The sequence below is a fragment of the Dunckerocampus dactyliophorus genome, chromosome 13 (assembly GCF_027744805.1).
Source record: "Dunckerocampus dactyliophorus isolate RoL2022-P2 chromosome 13, RoL_Ddac_1.1, whole genome shotgun sequence".
NCBI classification, from domain to species: domain Eukaryota; kingdom Metazoa; phylum Chordata; class Actinopteri; order Syngnathiformes; family Syngnathidae; genus Dunckerocampus; species Dunckerocampus dactyliophorus.
The window spans coordinates 9,278,954-9,300,998 of NC_072831.1; the positions used below are offsets into that span (position 1 = coordinate 9,278,954).

The 22,045-nt window shown below is 43.7% G+C and overlaps 1 protein-coding gene across 6 annotated transcripts in view; it reads left to right on the top strand.

Annotated features, from left to right (window-relative positions):
• akap6 (A kinase (PRKA) anchor protein 6) overlaps positions 1-22,045 on the top strand; it is a 128,480-nt gene that overhangs the window by 83,651 nt on the left and 22,784 nt on the right. For all 6 annotated transcript variants that reach the window (XM_054795647.1, XM_054795646.1, XM_054795650.1 and 3 more), the window contains 2 exons: positions 17,023-17,169; positions 18,863-19,099. In XM_054795647.1, coding sequence (XP_054651622.1) covers positions 17,023-17,169; positions 18,863-19,099 — 384 coding nt within the window. The remainder of the gene's footprint in view (positions 1-17,022; positions 17,170-18,862; positions 19,100-22,045) is intronic.

Consider the following 22,045-nt stretch of genomic DNA (forward strand, 5'->3'; position numbering starts at 1 on the left):
CCGCTAAGACAGGTTTGACTGTATAAGTACACCCGTCCGCCAGTGGAGACACAGCCACTTGCTAGCATGTGATGTCATGTTTGTCTTGGACTGTTGTGGTCCAAACACATGTGCGATCCGCTCACATTGTTGAGCACCACGTGCACGGTAAAGTATGGGCTACATTAGTGTGATGAGGCTTCTAATGTCATTAAGATTTGTGATTAAAATGTGCTAGCCTTGACATCACAGGTGAAGGGTTTGGAGAGGCCATTGTTTGGACACACGACTGTCACGTTTCCATGTTGTCTCCTGGTATTCCAACACTACATGTGTGCACGTGTGTGCATGTGCTGGCATGATTTATTCATCTCACCTGGTCTGCGAATTATTGATAAGTGTAAAGATGAAGCTAATTTCTCCAAAGGAGGTCCACTCAAATATTCATCTGCATATGAATATTCATGGCGGCCATCAATTTTACATGAGCGTGGAATCACTGGCCATTCTTCTTCTTCTTCTTCTTCTCTTTTTTTGATGTGTCAACTCTGCTCTTTAAATATTGATGTGGCGCTCGACGCCGCCTCCTGGCCGGGCCCAAGGTCGCTGTCTTGTACCGTGTCTCGCGCTTGCCAGGAAACGTTTTTTTAAAAGTTTATTAACATTCCAAAACTTGCCTTGTAATTCATTCGTAGTTTGTATTCATCCAATTAAAAAATTCATTTTAAGATAGTAAACCCTGTGAAATATTGTTCAATGTGAACTTCAACATTTGGCCTATTTACCTGCAGCCTTTCACTGTGTGTGTGTGTGTGTGTGTGTGTGTGTGTGTGTGTGTGTGTGTGTGTGTGTGTGTGTGTGTGTGTGTGTGTGTGCGTTATGCTTCAGAAGAACAAACATTCGGCAGGTCTGTTCTTCTGCATGTGTGTATGTGTTTTTCCTGCCTGCGACCGTTAAAGAACCTCGCAGTGTTCCCCTGAAATGCTGGGAGGACTCGACCCTGTAACCATAGTAACACCAGGGGCCAACAAAAGTTGTTCTTTTTCGAGTTCTCTTTGTGTGTGTGTGTGTGTGTGTGTGTGTGTGCGTGTGTGTCAGTTGTTTCTTGGCAGAGTGCGACTCTACTGTTTATTGTGATCTTAGATGGCGGCACTTATCAACCGTGGATGTGGGGAAGGCTGTGTGTGTGGGTATGTGCGTGTGTGCGTGTGTTTGAGTGTGTGTGTTGACACCAGTGACTTTGGGGTTCTTGAGAGGTTCTGTAAATCTGGACTGGGTGTAATTGAGTAAAAAAGGTGCAAAGAAGCGCCAAGTGGATTCTGGGAAAGTGACCGGCAACGTTGTTGTCACAGAATGAGACACACACAAGCAATACATAAACTACACACAAAGTGAACAAGCGTCAAGATTAATGCTCATTGTTAGCTTATTTTCATCCAAAAATAAAATAAGATTTAGCACAAAGGGTAAAAGTACAGTGTTTCCCGTAAGACGTGGGGGGTGGGGGACCGGGTTGGGGGGATGACATAATGTCGTGTCGTAATCATTGCTACGTTGGCAACACAGATCCCTCCTGCTACGTCTTCTTCTCTGGCAGACAAGATGTGTTGTACTGTGTTTATGGGGTAGGGCAAACAGGTAGCGGCAAATATAATTGTGGGGGGGCCGCAAATGAATGATGTGGATGAGAAACACTGAGGTAGAAACGATGAAGTCCCACCAATAATAACTGAGGGTTTTCAATGAGGATGTCCTGTAATGTCCTGTAATCAATCGCAGTCATGTTTGTCAGCTTATAAAAGACTTCTGGAATCACTGCAGTAGTGAAAGCAGTAACTAGTATTATGAACAATGAAGTGATATCAGTCAAAGAGCTGATATTTGCAAATCAAAATGAATAGAAGTAAAAGTTTGTTTTACAGCTGCTTAAAAATGTGAGCTGTACCAAATTAAACATCCCCCCCACACTCACTGACTCACACACATCGACACCTACAGAGCCCCCCCACCCCACCCCCACAGGACGAGTGAAGTTTTAGAGAGAGAGAGAGAGGTAGAATGTTTAATTAGAGACAGATGACTTCTCCATGCCTCAGAAGGTTGAAATTACACTGGCGGCTACGAGGCGAAGCTAATTTCACATGTAATTGTTGCTTCTATCCTCCTGCGCTGCCCTCCATCGGGGGAGGACGGGGGACGATGGGGGGAGGACGGGTGTACGGTGGGTGGAAGAACAAGTTTGTTGTCACACTTTCTTCTTTTCTCATAAATGAAACACACCATTTAAGAGGCTGGAAATTATGTTTGATAGTAGAAATGATGAGAGGAAAGAAGGAATGTTGAAAGGATTAAGATGAACAGGACGGAAGGAAGTCAGTGTTAAAATGACAGCCATAAGCCTGCAGAAATGACAAATATGAAAGCGAAAATGCGTTGGAAGTGCACGTCTCTCTGCTCGTCTCTCCCCATCTGTGTGTGTGTGTGTGTGTGTGTGTGTGTGTGTGTGTGTGCAGTCGGTGCTTTAAAAGTATATTTTAGAAGCTGTTGGTGTAATCTAAGCTGATAAATAGAGCAGAATATAAAAATAAGCCATGTATTCAGCCCAGCAGGGGCCATTTTGGTTTGGAATATTGTGTCACAAAAGCTGATCTTTATCAGTATATTTTAGAAGCTTTTCACGAACACTAAGCTGGTAAACATAGCAGAATATAAAAATAAACCATGTTTTAAACCCAGCAGCATTATGTCAGTGACAAATACAAGTTTGCATTATGAGCAATTGAAAAATCTTTTAATAAATTGTTTTCAAAGCTTGCATCCGGTTTACAAATATGCATATTTTGTATTTCTGTCTGTTACATTTCTAACAGCTTTTGAATATTTTTTTTCAAAAAGTGTTTTTTCGGAATTTCCCCCCTGAAAATGGCAATTGATATAACCACAACTAAAGGAGCAATATTAAATGTTTACTATGTTTTAAGTGTATGCAAGTGTACTTATAAAAACAGTTACTTATTTTTAATATATAACTTGAAAATCCACGTTATTAGGATTGCTTTAAAAAAGAAATGTATGCGTTTTTGCAATATGGAGCACGACGAAGGCTGAAAACCCTTGGCGTTTTGTAAATAACATCTGACAAATGATGTGTATACTGTCAGGATATGTGTTCGTACATTGCAATAGAGCATGACATCTTATTCCCCATACATTTTTCTGTAAAATAGAACATTCTCATTAAACATACTGGTTACACCAACTGATTAATCCTAAATCAAATGGTGTAAGAGCGGTTACACTATTTGACTTTTGAATTGAAATTCGAATTTAACAGGCATTATGACGTGAAGATTTCAAGCACATTTTTAAAATAAATATGTCTTTTTGCAGTTATTGTTTAAAGTTAAATGGTTTTACATGTACCTGTACTGTAAGCACACCGGACCATACCCTAAAAGAATGGTGAGGCTAAACTTTACAAACAAAATGGCTCCTTGACTGTTGGTTACACTGCTTTGACAACTGACTTGATAGACACTATTCCAAATTAGTCATAATATTCAGAACAATGGTGTTTCACTTATTTTATTCATTGTTAAGCAACACAATTGTAGTATTATACTGTAGTATAGCATAGTACAGTATAGTACAGTACAGTATACTATAGTACAGTATAGTATAGTATAGTAGTATAGAATTATATTATTGAAAATTAAACTTTTTTACAAATTAAACAAATTAAAGTATTTGGTACGTTTTTATAGTTACACCCCCATTGACATTTTTTATCATCCCCTGAATCCCCTGAATATTCTCTCAAAATTGATCAAATACAGGCATTTTAGACTAGGGGCCCGTTGCACAAAAGCAGGATTCAGACATCCAGGATAAATGACTGAGCTGAGCTTAACCAATCCAAAACAAGAGCATCTAGGCTTAATTGGTTGTACAAAGACCAAGCCAGGATGAGCAGACACGGATTAATCAAGCTAGGTGAAACCAATCCTGGATCAGTGCGTGCACGCGGCTTCCTTAAATAGACCATGCTACCGATCACAGAGTCACTCATTCGCCATGGCAACGAGAGTGGCGTACTTTCCACCTTCCAGGCACGACCTTACTCATGATTGGGCATGGGACACAGGCTCAGGCTTGATCGCCCTGTAGTTTGCCTCCTTTAATGAGGGTGTTTAGTTTTGAAAGGCCGAAAACACCCACTGATTCAAAGGTACACTACTGATGATGTGTCTTAAAGTGTACAAGTTCCCACTCCACTCTCAACATCCACTCCTCATGTGATTACCATCTATTGGCATGAAGGACATTTCCATCAAGTCCTGTGTATTTACAAACTTGTTAACCCCTTGTCTTCCATTATGTTCATCAGCCTGCAGTTTATCGCTATCCACTTGGCAAGAACATTCATCAGCCTGTCGATCGCAGACTTGCTCCTACACGAGGTGTTCTCCTCAAGTTTACTTTGGCGAAGAGCTTCGCTATGGCTTGCTGAATTGCTAATGTCTTTGCTGCTAACGTTAGCTGTGGTAGGCTAAATTTTAGCTGCTTCGGTGATAAGCAAACTCTTACAAAGAAGGCATATCACTCTACCTTTATCAATGTTGCTGTCGGGGCATTTTTGAAATGTAAATTTCCCATTCATTGGACCGGCAACTTTCACATGCTCCTCCATTTTTACATCTCCTGCCCGCTCCGACCTTGCCCTCAGCGGATGCTAAGCAAGTTCAAACACTATATCCACTTCAGGGTGCAACTGAGTGATTCCCACGCCCAAAAACTCAAGCACAAGAAGCCCAACACATAAAAAAACGTATTTTGGTTAAAAGGCAACTTGCAAATAGAAACAGTAAAGTTACCGATGAAAAATTAGATGCTATTAAAAAATAACACACAAAATATGACTGTAATTAATCACAATTAACGTGTCAATCAATCCATAATTTATTCATTATTATTTAATTATTAATGTAATCAATACATAATTAACTTCATGTGGAGTCGTTTGGCCCCATAACTATAGTCTAGCTTCTTGCCTTGCAGCTCGTGTGTGTTAGAAGAAAAACAGAAGGCGTTCAAGGCACAGACATGAAAGGGAACGATTATTTGATTTCCAATAAGTTCCAATATTATCTGTGTAGCTGAAACTGTGTGTGTATTTTGCAAACAGCACATATACAATGAACAATAATGACTTCCACTCCAAGTCATTTGACAGGATTCAATTACAGTTCATGTCAGAGCCACCCACCACAATACTACTGGCAGGTTATGGTGTCCTTTTTTCCAATATCCAGGAGAAAATCATCGATCAACCAACTGTTATCCAAGATTCATATTATCATCACTATACCTCAATAAATTAAATTCCAAGCATGGAATTTCCATTTCCCCGACCACTAACAATTTCAAAATATATATACAGTAGAATAGGAGATCCTTGTGAAGATCTCTGCCGGTTCCGAGAACGTGTTGTATCATTCTCTACTGCACCGCTTTTGGCCGCAAGACAAAAAACACCAGTGTGAAAGCTAAATCAACCACACCAAAGTGTTTATCTTTTTTTACATTTTGGTCCGGACCACAAGTGTGAACACTGCTTAAGCAGATAAGGAAAGAAAACAGAAGGCAAGTTAGGTGAAAGAAAGGATGTTTAAGGAAGGAAAGAGGGGCGCTTCCATTAATCCTTCATTTAGAAACATGTGACTTCTGCAGGTGTGTCAGGGGGCGGGGCCAAGAATTTATCATCAGCTTCATAGAATAACTTGATGTCATTGTATGTCATTATGTCTTGTCTCACCTCCACACCCTCTGTGCACACCTTAACACACACACACACACACACATTAGAAGTTGTGTGTAGCCGTGAGTGTGTTTCAGTGCATCGTCAAACCTTTACCTTCTCATTGTCAAAGATTCTTCTGTGTGTGTGTGTGTGTGTGTGTGTGTGTGTGTGTGTGTGTGTGGATTAGGTGTCCTGTGGGAGACAGTTTCCTGAGCGTTTGTTCTGTCAGTCTTGATAAAGTCGGGGATATATCTGCTTTAGAACAAAGAGACACGACTCAGCAGCATCTCTCCATCCTCCTCCCCTCTCCTGCCCGCTCTCTCTCCCGCGCTCCTATCGTTGTCTCTCCGGAGACTCGTGGCTTCCCAGGAACGCCGTCTGACTCAAACTCCACGCTGGCACGCTGAAACGAGCAGAAAGCTCATCCAGCAAATCAAAAGTAGTCAGCGCCAAGGTCGGGCCAAGGTTGGCCAGTAAACATGACAGCTAAGCCACTCCCCTCTACGATAAGATGGTCAGCATCAGGATCAGCTCCATGTGTCATGCCATTCTTAATCAATACTTCTACATGACACTACACGATAATAAGGCTATGTCCACACCAATCCGTACATCCATCCATCCATCTTTTTCCACGTATCCGCAGTCAGGTCGCAGGGGCAGCAGCCTAAGCAGGGAAGTCCAGACTTCCCTCTCCCTGGCTGCTTTGTCCAGCTCCTTCTGGCAGATCCCGAGGCCTTCCCAGGCCACTTGAAAGACATGTCCAGGGTGTCCAACGTGTCCAGGGTCTTTCCAGAGGCCTCCTACTGTTCGGACATGCCCTGAGGCATACCATCCTGGGAGGCATCCCAACCAGATGTCGGAGCCACCTCATGCAGCTCCTCCCAATATGGAGGAGCAGCGAGCTCCGAGTTTCTCACGGATAACAATGCTTCTCACCTTATATCTAAGGAGAGCGGAGAGCTACGGAGAAAACTGATTTTGGCCACTTGTACCAGCGATCTTGTCCTTTCCGTTGCAACCCAAAGCTCATGACCATCGGTCATGTCACACTAACACGGATATTTTAAAAAATTCTTAATGAGTGTAGTTTAAAAAAAAAATCTTGTCCACATAAAAACACGTTTACTGGCTGTCATGTTCATTTTGTCCAATCAGAAACCTGAAAAAGCACACGTGCTGACTTGGTCACATTATAGCGCTCAAAACCTTCATGAGTTGAAGGTCACGGCTCGATGAAGCCAACAGAACCATGTAATCTGCAAAAAGCAGAGACCCAATCCTGCAGACACCAAACCGGAAGCCCTCAATGCCCTGGCTGCGCCTAGAAATTCTGTCTATAAAAGTAATTAACAGAATCGGTGACAAAGGGCAGCCGTGGCGGAGTCCAACCCTCACTGGAAACGGTTCCAACTTATTGCCGGCAATGCGAACCAAACTCTGACACCGGTCATACAGGGAATGAATCGCCTGAATTAGGTGGTCCAGTGTCCCATATTCTCGGAGTACCCACAGCATTCCTTGAGGAACACGGTCGAATGCCTTCTCCAAGTCCAGAAAACACATGTAGACTGGTTGGGCAAACTCCCAGGCACGCTCAAGGACCCTTCCGAGAGTGTAGAGCTTGTCCACAGTTCCAAGACCAGGACGAAAACCACACTGCTCCTCCTGAATCCGAGATTCAACTATCCGGCTGATCCTCCTCTCCAGAACCCCTGAATAAACCTTACCAGGAAGGCTGAGAAATGTGATCCCACGATAATTAACATAAAACACACCCTCCACCACCCTGGTATTCCAATCCGCCCTTGATGTCCACGCGACGCTGCAGAGTCATGTCAACCAAGACACACCCACAGCATCCAGGGCCTTAATCAACTCCCGGCAGATCTCATCCACCCCCAGGGCCCTGCCACCGAGGAGTTTTTTAACCCCCTCGGCAACCTCACCCCCAGAGATCGGGAGAGCCCACCGCGGAGTCCCCAGACACTGCTTCCTCATTGGAAGATGTGTCGGTGGGATTGAGGAGGTCTTCGAAGTATTCCCTCCACCGGTCCACAACATCTTGAGTCGAGGTCAGCAGCACTCCATCCGCAACATACACGGTCTTGACCATGCACTTCTTCCTCCTCCTGAGATGGCGGATGGTGGTCCAGAATCCCTTCGAAGCCGTCCGAAAGTCGTTCTCCATGGCTTCTCCGGACTCCTCCCATGTCCGAGTTTTTGCCTCAGTGACCGCCAGAGCCGCAGACCGCTTGGCCTGCCGGTACCCGTCAGCTGTCTCCGGAGTCGCATGGGCCAAAAAGGCACGATAGGACTCCTTCTTCAGCTTGACAGCATCCCACCCCACTGGTGTCCACCAGTGGGTTCTAGGATTACCGCGACGACTGGCACCAACCACCTTACAGCCATAGATCTGATCAGCCGCCTCAACAATGGACATGAACATGGCCCACTCGGACTCAATGTCCGCCGCCTCCCTCGGAACATGGTCGAAACTCTCACGGAGGTGGGAGTTGAAACTCCTTCTGACAGGGGACTCTGCCAGACGTTCTTATCAGACCCTCACAATGCGTTTAGGCCTGCCAGGTCTGACCGGCATCCTCCCCCACCATCTGAGGTTGACAGCGCCACCCCTCTCTTCACCCGAGTCTCCAAATCATTTGGCTGCAAATCCGACGACACGACTACAAAGTTGGTCATCGAAATGCGGCACAGGGTGTCCTGGTGCCAGGTGCACATATGAACACCCTTATGCTTGAACATGGTGTTTGTTATAGACAGTCTGTGATGAGCACAGAAGTCCAATAACAAAACACCACTCTTGTTCAGATTGGGGGGGCCGTTCCCCCCAATCACAACTCTCCAGGTCTCACTGTCGCTGCCAATGTGAGCGTTGAAGTCCCTCAGCAGAACAAGGGAATCCCTCTCCAGAAGCACTCTCCAGTACTCCCTCGAAGGACTCCAAAAAGGGCGGGTATTCTGAACTGCTTTTTGGCGCATAAGCACAAACAACAGTCAGGATCCGTCCCCCTCACAAGAAGGTGAAGGGAAACTACCCTCTTGTTCACCGGGTTAAACTGCAACGTACAGGCCCTGAGCTGGGGGGCAACAAGAATTGCCACTCCTGCCCGTCGCCTCTCACTGCTGGCAACACAAGAGTGTAATAAAGACCAACCTTTCTCAAGAGGATTGGTTCTAGAGCCCTTGCTGTGCATTGAGGTGAGTCCAACTATATCTACTCGGAACTTCTCCACCTCACGCACCAGCTCAGGCTCCTTCCCCACCAGAGAGGTGACATTCCACGTGCCAAGAGCTAGCTTCAGCAACCAAGGATCGGACCACCAAGGCTTCTGCCTTTGGCCGCCACCCAGCTCACTCTGCACCCGACCCCCTTGGCCCCTCCCATGCGTGGTGAGCTCATGGGAGGGCGGACCCATGTTACCTCTTCAAGCGGTGCCCGGCTGGACACCCATGGATGCAGGCCCGGCCACCAGACGCTCGCCATTGTGCCCCACCTCCAGGCCAGGCTCCAGAGGGGGGTATCCCGTGTCCGAGCGAGGGAAATGTTGATCCAAAGTTTTGTCTCTTTTTTTGGGTCTGCTGATCCACTCTTTGTCTCTTTGTTTGAAATGCAATAATGTCACACATTTCTTATGACACAACTTTTCCGGAGTTTTCCCAAAGCTCGGTTTTTAATCCATAAAAAACATGTTCAGCCTGATCTACTAAAGGTTTATGTGAATAAAAACACGCGCAAACTTGATAGTGCATGCAAAGCTGAGCTACTAACAGGGTGCAACGAGGATTTTGCTAGTTTGCTTTCAGGAATATGTGTAATATATGCAGATTATCAAAATATTGGGAGGAGCAGAGGCATAGGTCATCGTTTTGCACACGCAGTGTAATTTTTCCAACTTGAAACCTGTTTGCGGTCGGTATATTTGCGTCTCTTTTAGCATGTTTGGAAGGAAGATGCAAACTTGAGCGTTAAGCACAGGCGCTGTCATTGTGGCGAGAAGGAGGCATGACAGACGATGGTGAGAGAAAATCTTCTGTGTGCTCGTCAAAATAGGAAACACTCATTTTGCAACACTGCATTTTCTTGCATGTGGATCATTCCAGCACACCATCACAGTATACTGGTGTAATAACGAGCCATGTGCCTACATGGTGACTACATGGTGACAGCCGGTAGCAGACACAAAATCCTCATATAAATAAGGCAGACCACACCACTTTTGCATTGATTGACGTGCTGAACCAGCGTTACTTTATTTCCGTCCCGTATGAAGAATGCAAAAAGAGGAGGTGCTCAAGTCAAGGAAAAGTCTTACATTACTGTCGAAAGTGCATTTGTTCTACAGAAAAATGTGTCAAGTTGACTTCTTTTCAAATAAGGAATACAGTTGATCCCCGCTTTTCAAGAGGATTACATTTTTGGGACCACCAGCGAATGGCGAAAAACCAAGAGTACTGTGAACAAAACACGCAAAAATAAAGTAATATTCGGCTAGAACTTGGTGTCATTCTTCTTTTGGTTTTGTGTGGCCTTTTTCTCTGTGAGAAATTTCCCAGGGTTCTTAGAGGGTCAAAGGTCGCCTGGCACCAACAGCCGCAGCGTCTCACACGAACGATCCAATCACAGGGCAGCATGCTGGATGGTAAACATCAACAAAGATGGCGTCATGGGAATGTTGTGTGGTGTAGGTTGTTCATGTAAACATTCCAGTGTTTGTCTTTCTATGCTGATTGATGAGCTTTTATACACACACACACACACATACACACACACACACACACACGCACACACAAACACACACACGTGATGCATTGAATGGCGAGACGTCTTTAGCGGCCAGTCAAATGGCTCATTCATGTGGTCTCCATGGCAACAATTAAAACGTGTTCCCGGCTCTTTTGTGGGTGCCTCATAGGGAACGTCTCTTTGCTTTTCCTTCTTGTCCAAACGGACCGCTTTCATTCGCTCAACACATTCTCTGAAACCACTGTGATCCCAAACACATTATATAACCTCATACTGTATCTGTATCTGTATATACAGTATATAGAGTACATTATGTACTGTATGTACTATATGTACAGTATTTTGTGTATATATACTGTAATTGAGTAATGAGAATGTCATTGTAGCTTTGCACACACAACATGTCTACACAAACATGACATCATATGTCCTCTGCTACCATCCCTCATCATGTCCTTGAGAGGCCTGAAGGTCAACAATGTCAAACACTGTGTACAAACTAATCTATTTAACACACACACACACACACACAAGCTGGAGTGTGTGTGAGGGGATAAATGGAGTGTCAGTGTGCCACTTCCTGTTCTTTCACAGCCACTGGGACATCCATCTCGACCGGAGACATTCACACAGACACACACACAACAAGAGAGGGGGCAGGGAGAAATGAAGGAATAAAATGTGCCCTAATGGTCCCTTTTTTCTCTCACACACTCTCACAGCACACACACAGCATTGCTTACGGTATGGCATCCTCACGGTGCAGAACGTACCTCGCTATTAAGGCCATGGTTTGGGTACAGTAAAGCAGAGATGCCAACTCTTTCGGATTCTGCGGAAGACTTCCGGAAATTGCTTCTGCCTTCCGACACCCCGACTGATGATAAAAATCTCTCGGATTGTTGTTGTGTGGCTATAAAATACTCAAGTTTGTCGATCAAATTGTGGAAAGAAGAAATAAATATTGTGCGAATGTGTTCTATTAACATCACGATCAAAGCGGCATTGAAGTAGCACTCGGGGTGGCTACTAGTTAGCTCTGCTGCCTCCTACTAGTCCAGCATACCTAGCGTACAGCATCAATCACTCGCTAGCTCGGCGCCATCACAGATTGTGGTAACGTACGGTTGATGATTTATCTAAACAAAGCGTGGAAATGCCATTGCAATCTCAAGTAAAAAAATTCTCAAGTTAAAAATAGAATCCAAAATGCAGTCCACTTTTAGTCACTCTACGTGAGCTTGTGGATGTGCATCGCAGCAACAATACACAATTCACTTCCTGTCCCTCACTTGAAATGTGGAGTGGGGAATCGGAAAGGAGCTGTCAGTTTGGCACAGCGGAGTACCGATTTGATCTGAATAAGAATACATGTGTTCATTACACCCCCGCTGTGTACATCCATCCATCTTCTATGCTGCTTATCCTCACTCGGGTCGTGGGTATGCTGGAGCCTATCCCAGCTGACTTCAGGTGAGAGGCAGGGTACACCCTGGACACTCGCATTCATACCTATGGACAATTTAGAGTTGCCAATCAACCTAACATGCATGTTTTTGGAATGTGGGAGGAAACTGTATATAGCGTCTTATCCAATCCATAAAGTAGTTTCTCATTCAACATGTATAATGCATAACACGTCTCGTTCAACTTGTCTCAGCCAATCTGTCTCATATAAAGTGTCTTATCCAACATGTATCATATAAAGTGTCTCATCCAAATGTTTCATATAGTGACTCATCTACCATGTCTCAAATAAAGTAGTGTCTCATCTACCATGTCTCATCCAACAAGTCACATATAAAGGGTCTCATCCATCATGTCTCATATAAAATGTCTCATCCAACATGTCTCAGCCTCCATGTCTCATATACTGTAAGGTAGTGCCTCATCCATCATGTCTCACCCAACATGTCTCATATAAAATGTCTCATCCAACATGTCTCAGCCTCCATGTCTCATATAAGGTAGTGTCTCATCCATCATGTCTCACCCAACATGTCTCGTATAAAGTGTCTCATCCAACATGTCTCATATAGTCTCTCATCCATCATGTCTCACTCAACATGTCTCATATAAATTGAATCATCCAACATGTCTCATATAAAGTGTCTCATCCAACATGTCTCATATAGTCTCTCATCCATCATCTCTCATCCAACATGTCTCATATAAATTGAATCATCCAACATGTCTCATATAAAGTGTCTCATCCAACATGTCTCATATAGTCTCTCATCCATTATGTCTCATCCAACATGTCTCATATAAATTGAATCATCCAACATGTCTCAGCCTCCATGTATCATATAATGTAGTATCTCATCCAACATGTCTCAGCCTCCATGTCTCATATAATGTAGTGTGTCATCCAACATGTGTCATATACTCTAACATGTCCCATCTAAAGTGTCCAGCCCAACATGTCTCATGTAAAATGGCTCATCCACCATGTCTCGTCGAAAGTGTCTAACCGTCTAATCCGGCTTGTCCAATCCAAAGTGTCTCACCCACATTTGCTCATCATGAATGAGAAAGTAAATGAAATGTTTTTCATGTGTGACTGCTTTCTGCTGTCGTGTCAGCCTGTGTTCATGAATATTTACAAGATATTCTACTGGAAGTGCTTGTTCTCCATCCTCAGCAACATCATCATCCTCATCCTATCATAGCACTCAAACTTCCTCTCCGTCTGTGTGTGTTTGGCCGAAAGTACAGCATGTGTGAGCTTTGTTGTCATCACTTCATTCAAAGAAAAGTGTTGTTTGTTTTTCATTCAAACATGTCTTTAGCTGTAGACCAGCATCTTTATAAGAATGTCTCTTTATTTTACTGGTGGAAGAATGCAGCACAGGGATGTTTGTTTCTCTTCCGCTGTCAACAATGCGTTTGGAGGCGTTTTTGGGCGCCAGCATGGTGACACGTGTGCTCTCCAGCATATGGAAGCTAAGTGACGACTCATTTGTTTCAATTAGTCACATAACTCGTTGGATGACTCTTGTGCAGATGCTAAAAAACTTTTAATTATATTTGATTCCAACATGAAAAAAAGTACTTCTGTCTTGATGGTGGGACTCACAGGACGGTCGTAGCCATGGTAACCAGCTGTGCGTGATCAAGTAAACTTCAACGCTTCAACGTCAGTAAACATTTTCAACATCCTTAATCTGTTGGTGCGATTATAACACAACAATGGCGAGAACTAGAGCACACTGCAATAGAAATACCCCTTTCATCTATTCTAGGGGACAAGAATCTCCAGAAGCAAAGTCCAGATAAACGTCCCAATTGGAGTGCTGTCCCCCTAAACTTCTGGTGTAAACAATTTAGAGATCCAAAATTTGAAAAATCACCAAAAGTATTACACTGGCTTGCTCATGATTTAGATTCTTTACCAGCTAAAATGGATCGGAGATTCAAGCAATGGCTAAGACGAGGGATTACCTTCTACTGTACACTGCAAAAACTACATTTCAAGAAAGTAAAAAAGTCCTATTTGAAGCAACCATTTCTTATTTTTTTTCCTAAAAAGAAAAAGTATCTTGTCTAGCAATTTTCACAGACGAAAAATAATCTCATGTTAAAAAAGTATAGCTAGCCAATTCTTATGAAGATATTTTTGGTGAGAAATTAGTTATTTTTTCTACTTTGTTCTACTTTATTTGACTTTCTACTTTATTTGGATTATTTTTCAATAAGATATTAAGAGTGTTTGTCTTAAATTAAGAATAAAACTGTTTTTCTAAACTTTCTAAATTTAAGAATGAGGCTTTTTATTACCCCCCAGAATAACTCAACTACAAAACAACAAACCAGATGGTGGGTGTTGTTGGGGGTTATGTGGTGTGGTGAAAATTCAGCAGGTCATTGTCATATTTTCTGGAGCTGTCCAATTATCTGCTGTATTGGGGTTATTTCTGCGATTAAACAACTCGTCAGAATCAAGATAAATCCTACTTTCGGGGTTATACTTGGGAAATATAGCAGAAGAGGGGACAGATACTTATTGCAAACACTGTTGGGTGGTAGTAAGAAAGCAATGACTAAAAAATGGTTGTCAAAAGAACCCCCAACAATTGAACAATTGAATGGGAAAAAATAATTCAGGATACACATTGTATGGATTTTCGCTGAGATAATGCACAGATAAGGGACGAAAATACTGGAAAAAGTGGCTATGATGTCAAATAATGCTGATTTTGTTTTCATGTATCTAGAAGAATGTATGTATGCAGGCATGTGCATACGCCACGGGTACTGAACGGACTACTATGGACTCAAGCGTCATTGGGATAATGGTGATGGTAACCCATTTGATGCAACCCGACTTGTTATTCTTGCAAAAAGTTTTTTTTTAAAGCATTTTCAACACAACCGGTGAAAAGGCTCATCATGCTTTGCGCTCTGCACTTGCGTACCTACGCTTAGTCTTTTGAATGCATGAGTGCGCTCACGCTCAGAAGTACGGGAAAATGCAGTGCATGTGGCACTCCCAAAATAGTGATGGACACTTACCACCCTCAGGTCGTCGCCATCTTGGCTACATAACGGAAGGGGAGGGACTAACTTGAAATAATGGCGGCTGAAGTGCAACTCGTAGCAGTGTAAAGTAGTGAATGGAAGAAGAAGAAGAAGAAGAAGGTAAATATTGCAACTGTCATTTCAGTCAGTCGTAGATTTGGGGCGGCGCTGCGCTGTCCCGTAGACACGCTCCCATATTTTGCCCTTCTCTCCTGGCGCCCAACCATTTTAATCGTTTTCCTGTAATTGACCTTTCATGAAAGAAAGAAATCCTCTCTGGTCCTGCCAGAGCAGCACAGCTACCTTCAAAATAAAAGCAAATAAAAGCAAATAACATGGGTGCACCACAATAAGCAGTTGGGCAGTGGGGGGGTGTTGTGTTTTGCTTGGAATTCTAATGGACAGACTTGAATTTCCTCATTAGAGTCATGGGTAAGCTGGAGCCGATCCAGCATTCCATTTGTGACACAGCCATGGAGTCTGGAATGTTCTTCCACCAGGAAGTGGGAAAGTGTTTGTTCCTCGTCCTCATCCTCCTCCGTCCTCAGGCCTCCACGTCTCCGTCCATCCTTGCATGGCGATTGTCCCCAGGCGTGAATACATCACAACTAGCCATCCGTGCACCTCCGCCTCTCACCCTCATTTCTTCAAGATCAGCATTTATCTCCAAGTTTGGATCTCATGCATTTTAATGTCTGCTTTCTTCCTCCCTCCTCTTCCTCTTCAATGGCATCCTTCAAACAAACAAGTGAGGGATAAACGTCCTTCCTCCTATTTCAGATCAACATTTGCCATCAGCAAATAAATCTTAACACTTTCTGGCTGTTGGTCCACATATTTACCTTGTTGCTCCGCCTCCTTCCTAAGTGAAGGGGATGGATGGTGGCCACACGTCAAAAGATACCATCTCCATCAGGATCGGCGACATTGAGAAACGGCCGCCGCCGCTCTAATGTCAGCATGAGCAGAAACACGGGCGTGCGTGCGCCGTTGGAGACATTTAAATATTCAAATGGCGGCGGCGGTAATGATGAAGGACGAGGAAGAGTAGAATCAAGCAGCTATCGATGCAGAAAATGAAAAGAGGAGTGAGGAGGAGGGAAGAGGCGCTAAAAAGATGAAGAGTTGCACTAACAACGCAGATGAGGACGAGCAAGCGTGACGGTGAAGAAAATAAAGATGAAGGAAGTGATTGACAAAAGAGAAAGCCGATTCTTGGTCATTTTTTTTTGCTGCTGTTAGTTTAAAAGTGAACCTTGTTTACCTTCTGGTTCCAAAATAGCTCCGCACCTCCGCAACGCTTCCCAGCCAACACACAGGGAGTGGAAGCGGGCAAAGAGACGTATTTGATGCTCTCAAGAATGTTTTCACTATTTGGCCTTAAAGTGGTCAAATTTAGCAATGCAGTGAGTTAAACGCTTGATTGATATGTTGACTACAAACATGGCTGCCTCACACTGTGGTTGTGTTTCAGTTGTGGCACTTGCGTACTTACACTTAGTCTTTTGAGTGCAGACGTGCGTTCCTGCAAAATGCAGTGCACGGTCAGTACCCGAGTGTTGCACTCAAAATGGTGAGTGTGCACTGATGGACACTTACCACCCTCATTCCTTGCTATTTGCCATTAAAAAGGGGAGAATAATAAGAAGGTAAATATTGTGACGGTCATTTCTGCTAAGTGCGCAATGGCAGTAATGGATCTGGGACAGCACTACGCTTTCAAAATGTGTGCACTCAGGAAGCAAGTACATAGTTGACCTAGTATACTTATTGAAGTGTACTGATGGAAGTATTCCATTTAGACATAATCTGAACGTAAGATATCATTGGCTCCATTGTAGCCAGTTATACTTTGTACCCCAGGAGCTCTTTTTATTTACAGAGAGAAAAGTATGTGTGACTTTACATGAGTGTGTCAGTGTGTCATGATGTGTGTGCGTGTGTGCGTGTGCAGAGCAGCCACGCTGAGCTGATGGCGATGGAGAACAGGAAGACCAGCCTGCTGGGCCGAGCAGAGTCTCTGAAGAGGAGTGGGACAGAACTGCCCTCAAACTTCCACCATCAGATCCACAACCTGACACACACTTGGACACAGCTGGAGGTAAAACACACACACACACACACACACACACACACACACTCCTCAAAACCACTCCTACATTTGATGATGTCACACATGGATTCAATTTAGCAAAGAAGCAAGAACATCCAGTGGAGGCTCGGAGGTCAAACATGAGGAGGTAGAATTCTGAGTTGTTTGAGCGGTGAACAGTTCCTCAGGTCCACTTATGCATCAAATATCTTCAGAATGTGAATGCTTCCCTGGCACTTTGTCCCCCGGCGACGGGCGCGGGCCGCGGTCCAAACATGAAGTTTAATCACAGCCTGCTTACTGCGGCGGAAGAGCGACGCCTCATCTGCCGCTGTCATTCAATTTCCGAGATGGAATCTGTTCGGAAGGGGCGCTTACATATGTCAGAGCGCGCTCGCACGCTTCTGCTAACGTTGCGACTGCGATCAGGGACGCGGAGCAGATGAGACGCTCGCAGATGGCGTCGGCGGCGACGAGCTCGGTCGACAGGAGAAGGGTTTTTGTTTCTTCCCGGGAACAAAGTCACGTCGTCGCCTTTCATCGTCCTGATGAGGCACCGCCAGCTGTCGCCGCCGCGCGCACTGGAATTAATCAACAAAGTGTGGAAGCGACAATCACCTTTACGTCCTCACCTACACTTGCCTCATGAGGTCACACTGACCTTTCAACGCTTGCCATTGTCAACCACAACAAACACAACTCAAATAACTTTGATCTTCAAGACCTTTGAGCCTTCGCCTGGCAGAAGCAATGGGGGCGTTTATGTATGCTAATTAGGCAAACTCTTTCAAAGTGCCATGAAAAGTAAAAACACGAGCCTGTCCTGTTTTTCCTCACTGCAAAGGACATTGTAAAATCCGCCAAAACAAAAAGCAAATTGAGGAGAGTCTCAGCAAAAAAATGTGCAAATGTGAGCGCTTTTCTAATTATTATTATGTATCTGTGGCCAACAAGTCACTTCAGTTCAGTCCAGAAGAGCATAGCAGCTTCAAGACGTAATGACTATTCTGTATTGTGAAGCCTTCAGGGAACAATATGTAAATAAAAGAAAACACTACTTCACTTTTGTGGAAACAGCTGTAATGATTTTTAAAATGAAACATAAAAAACTGCTCGCAGGCAATTCACCAATAAATAAAATAATACCAATATTTGAATAATAATATTTTAAAGTAAGTTTTAAAAAGTTTAGTTAAGGTAATTAATTACATAGAATAACAAGTTAGTAAGCACAGAATCCTGACTTTACGATGTAGAAATTATGTGTATTATTTTCATACACCCAAAAGTCGATATTTTCAGTGAATTGATGGCAGTTTTGTATGCAGATAGAAACTTTGTTGCAGACACACAGGTCCATATCACTATGTAGATGATATGCAGATTCATTTGTAATAGTGAATAATTTTGACCTTTTTTGTTCAATCTGTTCTTTCAAACCACGGTTGGTAACATATGCTAGTGGTGGTGGTGTTCGTATATCTTTTTTTGTTTTTTGGTTGAAAAAAGTTTAGCAGATTAGCTAGTGACATACAGCAGATTTAATTTTTTTTTTCCCTTGCAAGAAATATTACTGTTTCATGTTAAATTATAATTATCTCCCTGCAAAATTTGCTTTCATTTACTTAAAAGTTTTGTAAAATTCTCCAAAAATGAAATATATAATAGTTGGATTTTGACACACTAGCCTCTCTTTTTGCAGAACATCCTGTCTGGCCACTCAGGGTCCACCCAGCTGATCCACTGCTCCCCCGCCAAGGTGCACCCCCTGCCAGCGGCAGCAGAGAACCCTCTCTCGCCGCTCAGCACGGCCATGTTGGAGCAGCTGCAGGCACGCATCAAGGAGCTGAAGGCGTGGCTACGACACACTGAGCTCCTCATTTTCAACTCCTGCCTCCGCAGGGACAGCGAAGCCTCAACCCAACTGGCCAGCTTCAAGGTAGGTGTGGCCTCTTCCAACGTGAGTTCATGTCTGAGCTACGTATTAAAGTAACAAATAAGGTACATTTGGAACCTGGGCCTTCAGTGGGTCGGACAGATTTTTTTTCACCAGACACCATGAGAGCCAGGACCAAAAAATAATGATATTGATTATTTGCCATGCTGCGTGTACAGTGACAGATACATAGCACTGCACCATACAGGTGCTTAGCTAAGAGTGAAGTCCAGTACATTAAGTCAGATAGCAATTGACGTAAGATTGCCAGGATACCAATATTCTCTCGATAATCTTCGAATGCATAGTCACCAATATGCCTGACTTACATTACTGCTAGTAACTTTAAGATAGTGACTCATTTATTTCCACCGGTGATCGAACATAAATAGAATGGCTTGGTGATTAAGTGTTCAGACAACTCCTACAATCTACACTATAACATCATCATGTTTATATTTATCAAGTAACATGACGAAAATCTAAAACCTTTTAAGTAAAATACATCTACTCGCCAGAGGTGAGTAGATTGAGGAGGTGTTTCTCCTCCTCAATCAGCTATTGTGGGCGTAACTTGGCTTGTTGAACAGTTTTTCTCTGATTAACCAGAGTGCTGATGTCATTGTGGGCCAGCTAGCTGGCCCTGAGAGGTGATTCTGACGTCCGATTGGCTAAAAAAAACAGCCCATTGCTAATAGTGTGTATGTAACAGGGGCCAGAACTCCTGATTCTCAAGGCCCTGAGCAGATTACAGGGATATGGCAACACATGGAAGCTGAAATCTGATTGGACAAAAAAATTGAACATACACGCACTCTACTGGACGCAGTGCAGCCAAGAAACACACTGCTAAATGAAGATAATGGACTGAAGAAATCAATCTGGTGGAACAAATAGTAGAATTTAAGTTGTAAATGTAGGTCAGTGGTTCTGATAGGCCACCAGAGAAGGCTTTGTTGGCCTTGACTGCACACTACTGCTATAAGCATAATCCTGGGGTTCACATGCAGAAGAATCAAAAGACGGGAGGCCACTTTGACACATTTTTAATGATAATAAAAAAAACGATCCACGGCGAGAGAGTACTGATAATCCATCATGGGGTTAAATAGTTTGATATACTCATATTTCGTCACGCCCTTATTTCTAACAGACGCAAATGTGGTCAATTCAGTGGAATGACCCGTATGCCAAGCTATCTGCACAAAACACACACATTCTAGCTTTGTGTTATGGGTGACAAAGCAATTTAGTGTAATATCTGGTAGTATATATATATCACATTAATAATTAACCCTTTCTATTTTTACAATAAAAACAAGCGGTGGGTTGAAAATGGTCCCTGGGCTGTACATTTTACACCCCAGCTTACAAACATACTGTAGTAGCAATACACATGGTGAGCAGCTAAGTTCTAGAAGACAAACTTTAACAAAGCTTCAGCCAATCAAAAGAAAAGTGTTGAAGAAAAAAACCCTTCTCCGCGTGCTGAGTATCGTAGACATCGTCTTAATGAGGGCAAAGGATGTATGGAGGAACCGTCGCCACATGACGCTAACAGGATATTAATCAGCACACAGTGAACAGCTAGCATCGTCTGATTAGCCTAGCAACACACACACTCAGTGTAAAGCAAATGTATGCAAATGAGCGTCACATACATGCAGACACATAAAGAAGCACACAATGATGAACACACACAAACACTCTTGGAAGCAACTTTAGGTGACAAAGTAGAAGAAATTAGAAGGTGCGTGGTCACATGTCACATGATCCATTTTGACGCTTGGCACTGAAACAAGTTAGTGTCATTCTGTCATAAAGGTTTTTTTTTATCGCACCAAGTGATGTTCTCGCTTTTGATCCTCGTCACGGCTCAGAGCGGGATGCCATCGATTCGAGGCAGAAAGGAGCTGGGAGCCGCCAAAGATTGTAAGTATTGATGGCGGCCATTTAGGAGAGCGAGGCAAAGTGCAGGGACGGGACTTTGCTTTCGTTTGTCGGTTCTGCTTGTGAAGGCGTGAACTCATGAAAGATTTGTATTCAATGTGGACTATTACAGCACGGCGAGGGCCGGGGTCTCTTTGTGCGTCTTTAAAGCGGGTGATTGTGTATCTACTATTAAGATGACCTGGTCTCGTCAACTGGGACTCTGCAGGCGGGATGTTTCCTACCTACTTATGTCCTCATGTCTGTCCTCTCACTTTCTGTCCTCTCCTCTTTTTTTCATTTTTTCATTGACACACACACACACACACACACACACACACACACACACACACACACACAGAAAGCCCTCCTCCTCATCTAACCTGCCTCTTAATTGAATTAGTGCTCTGTTAAGATACCACATCATCCAAACGCCCCTCCGGCAGACCTCGGGCCTGCTGCGACTATCCATTGTAGGCGAGGCGCTCTGGGGTGGCAGACACACCAAAAATTAATAGACTGACACACACACACACACACACACACACACACAGTGGATATTTCTGGAAGGTTAAACTTTGCCTTTCTAGCAGAAAGCGTGATGGTGAATATTGTGTGTGTGTGTGTGTGTGTGTTTGAGCGAGGCCTTCTGGCGTTATAGCTGGAGGTGAAAGGTCATTGTAGTGGCCGCCAGTGGGTGCATGCCTGTGTGATGATGCTGATGTCTACTTTGACGCCCCAGGATGAAGATACAGATTTTTTAATTAGCAGATGAAAGTTTTAAATGTTAATTATTTGAACATAATTTAAAACTTTGATACCATTTACTTTCTGCCTTCGTTCTTTACCTTTTATCCTCCCGTCCTTCCGTCCTATGCTGTCTTATCATGATGGAGACGTTCACGCACGAAAGGAAGGCAACCTCCTGACACACACACACACACACTCACACGCACACGCACACGCACACAGATTCGTGAGGATGAGCGTACATGCTCAGAGGATCAACAAGCGTCTTCT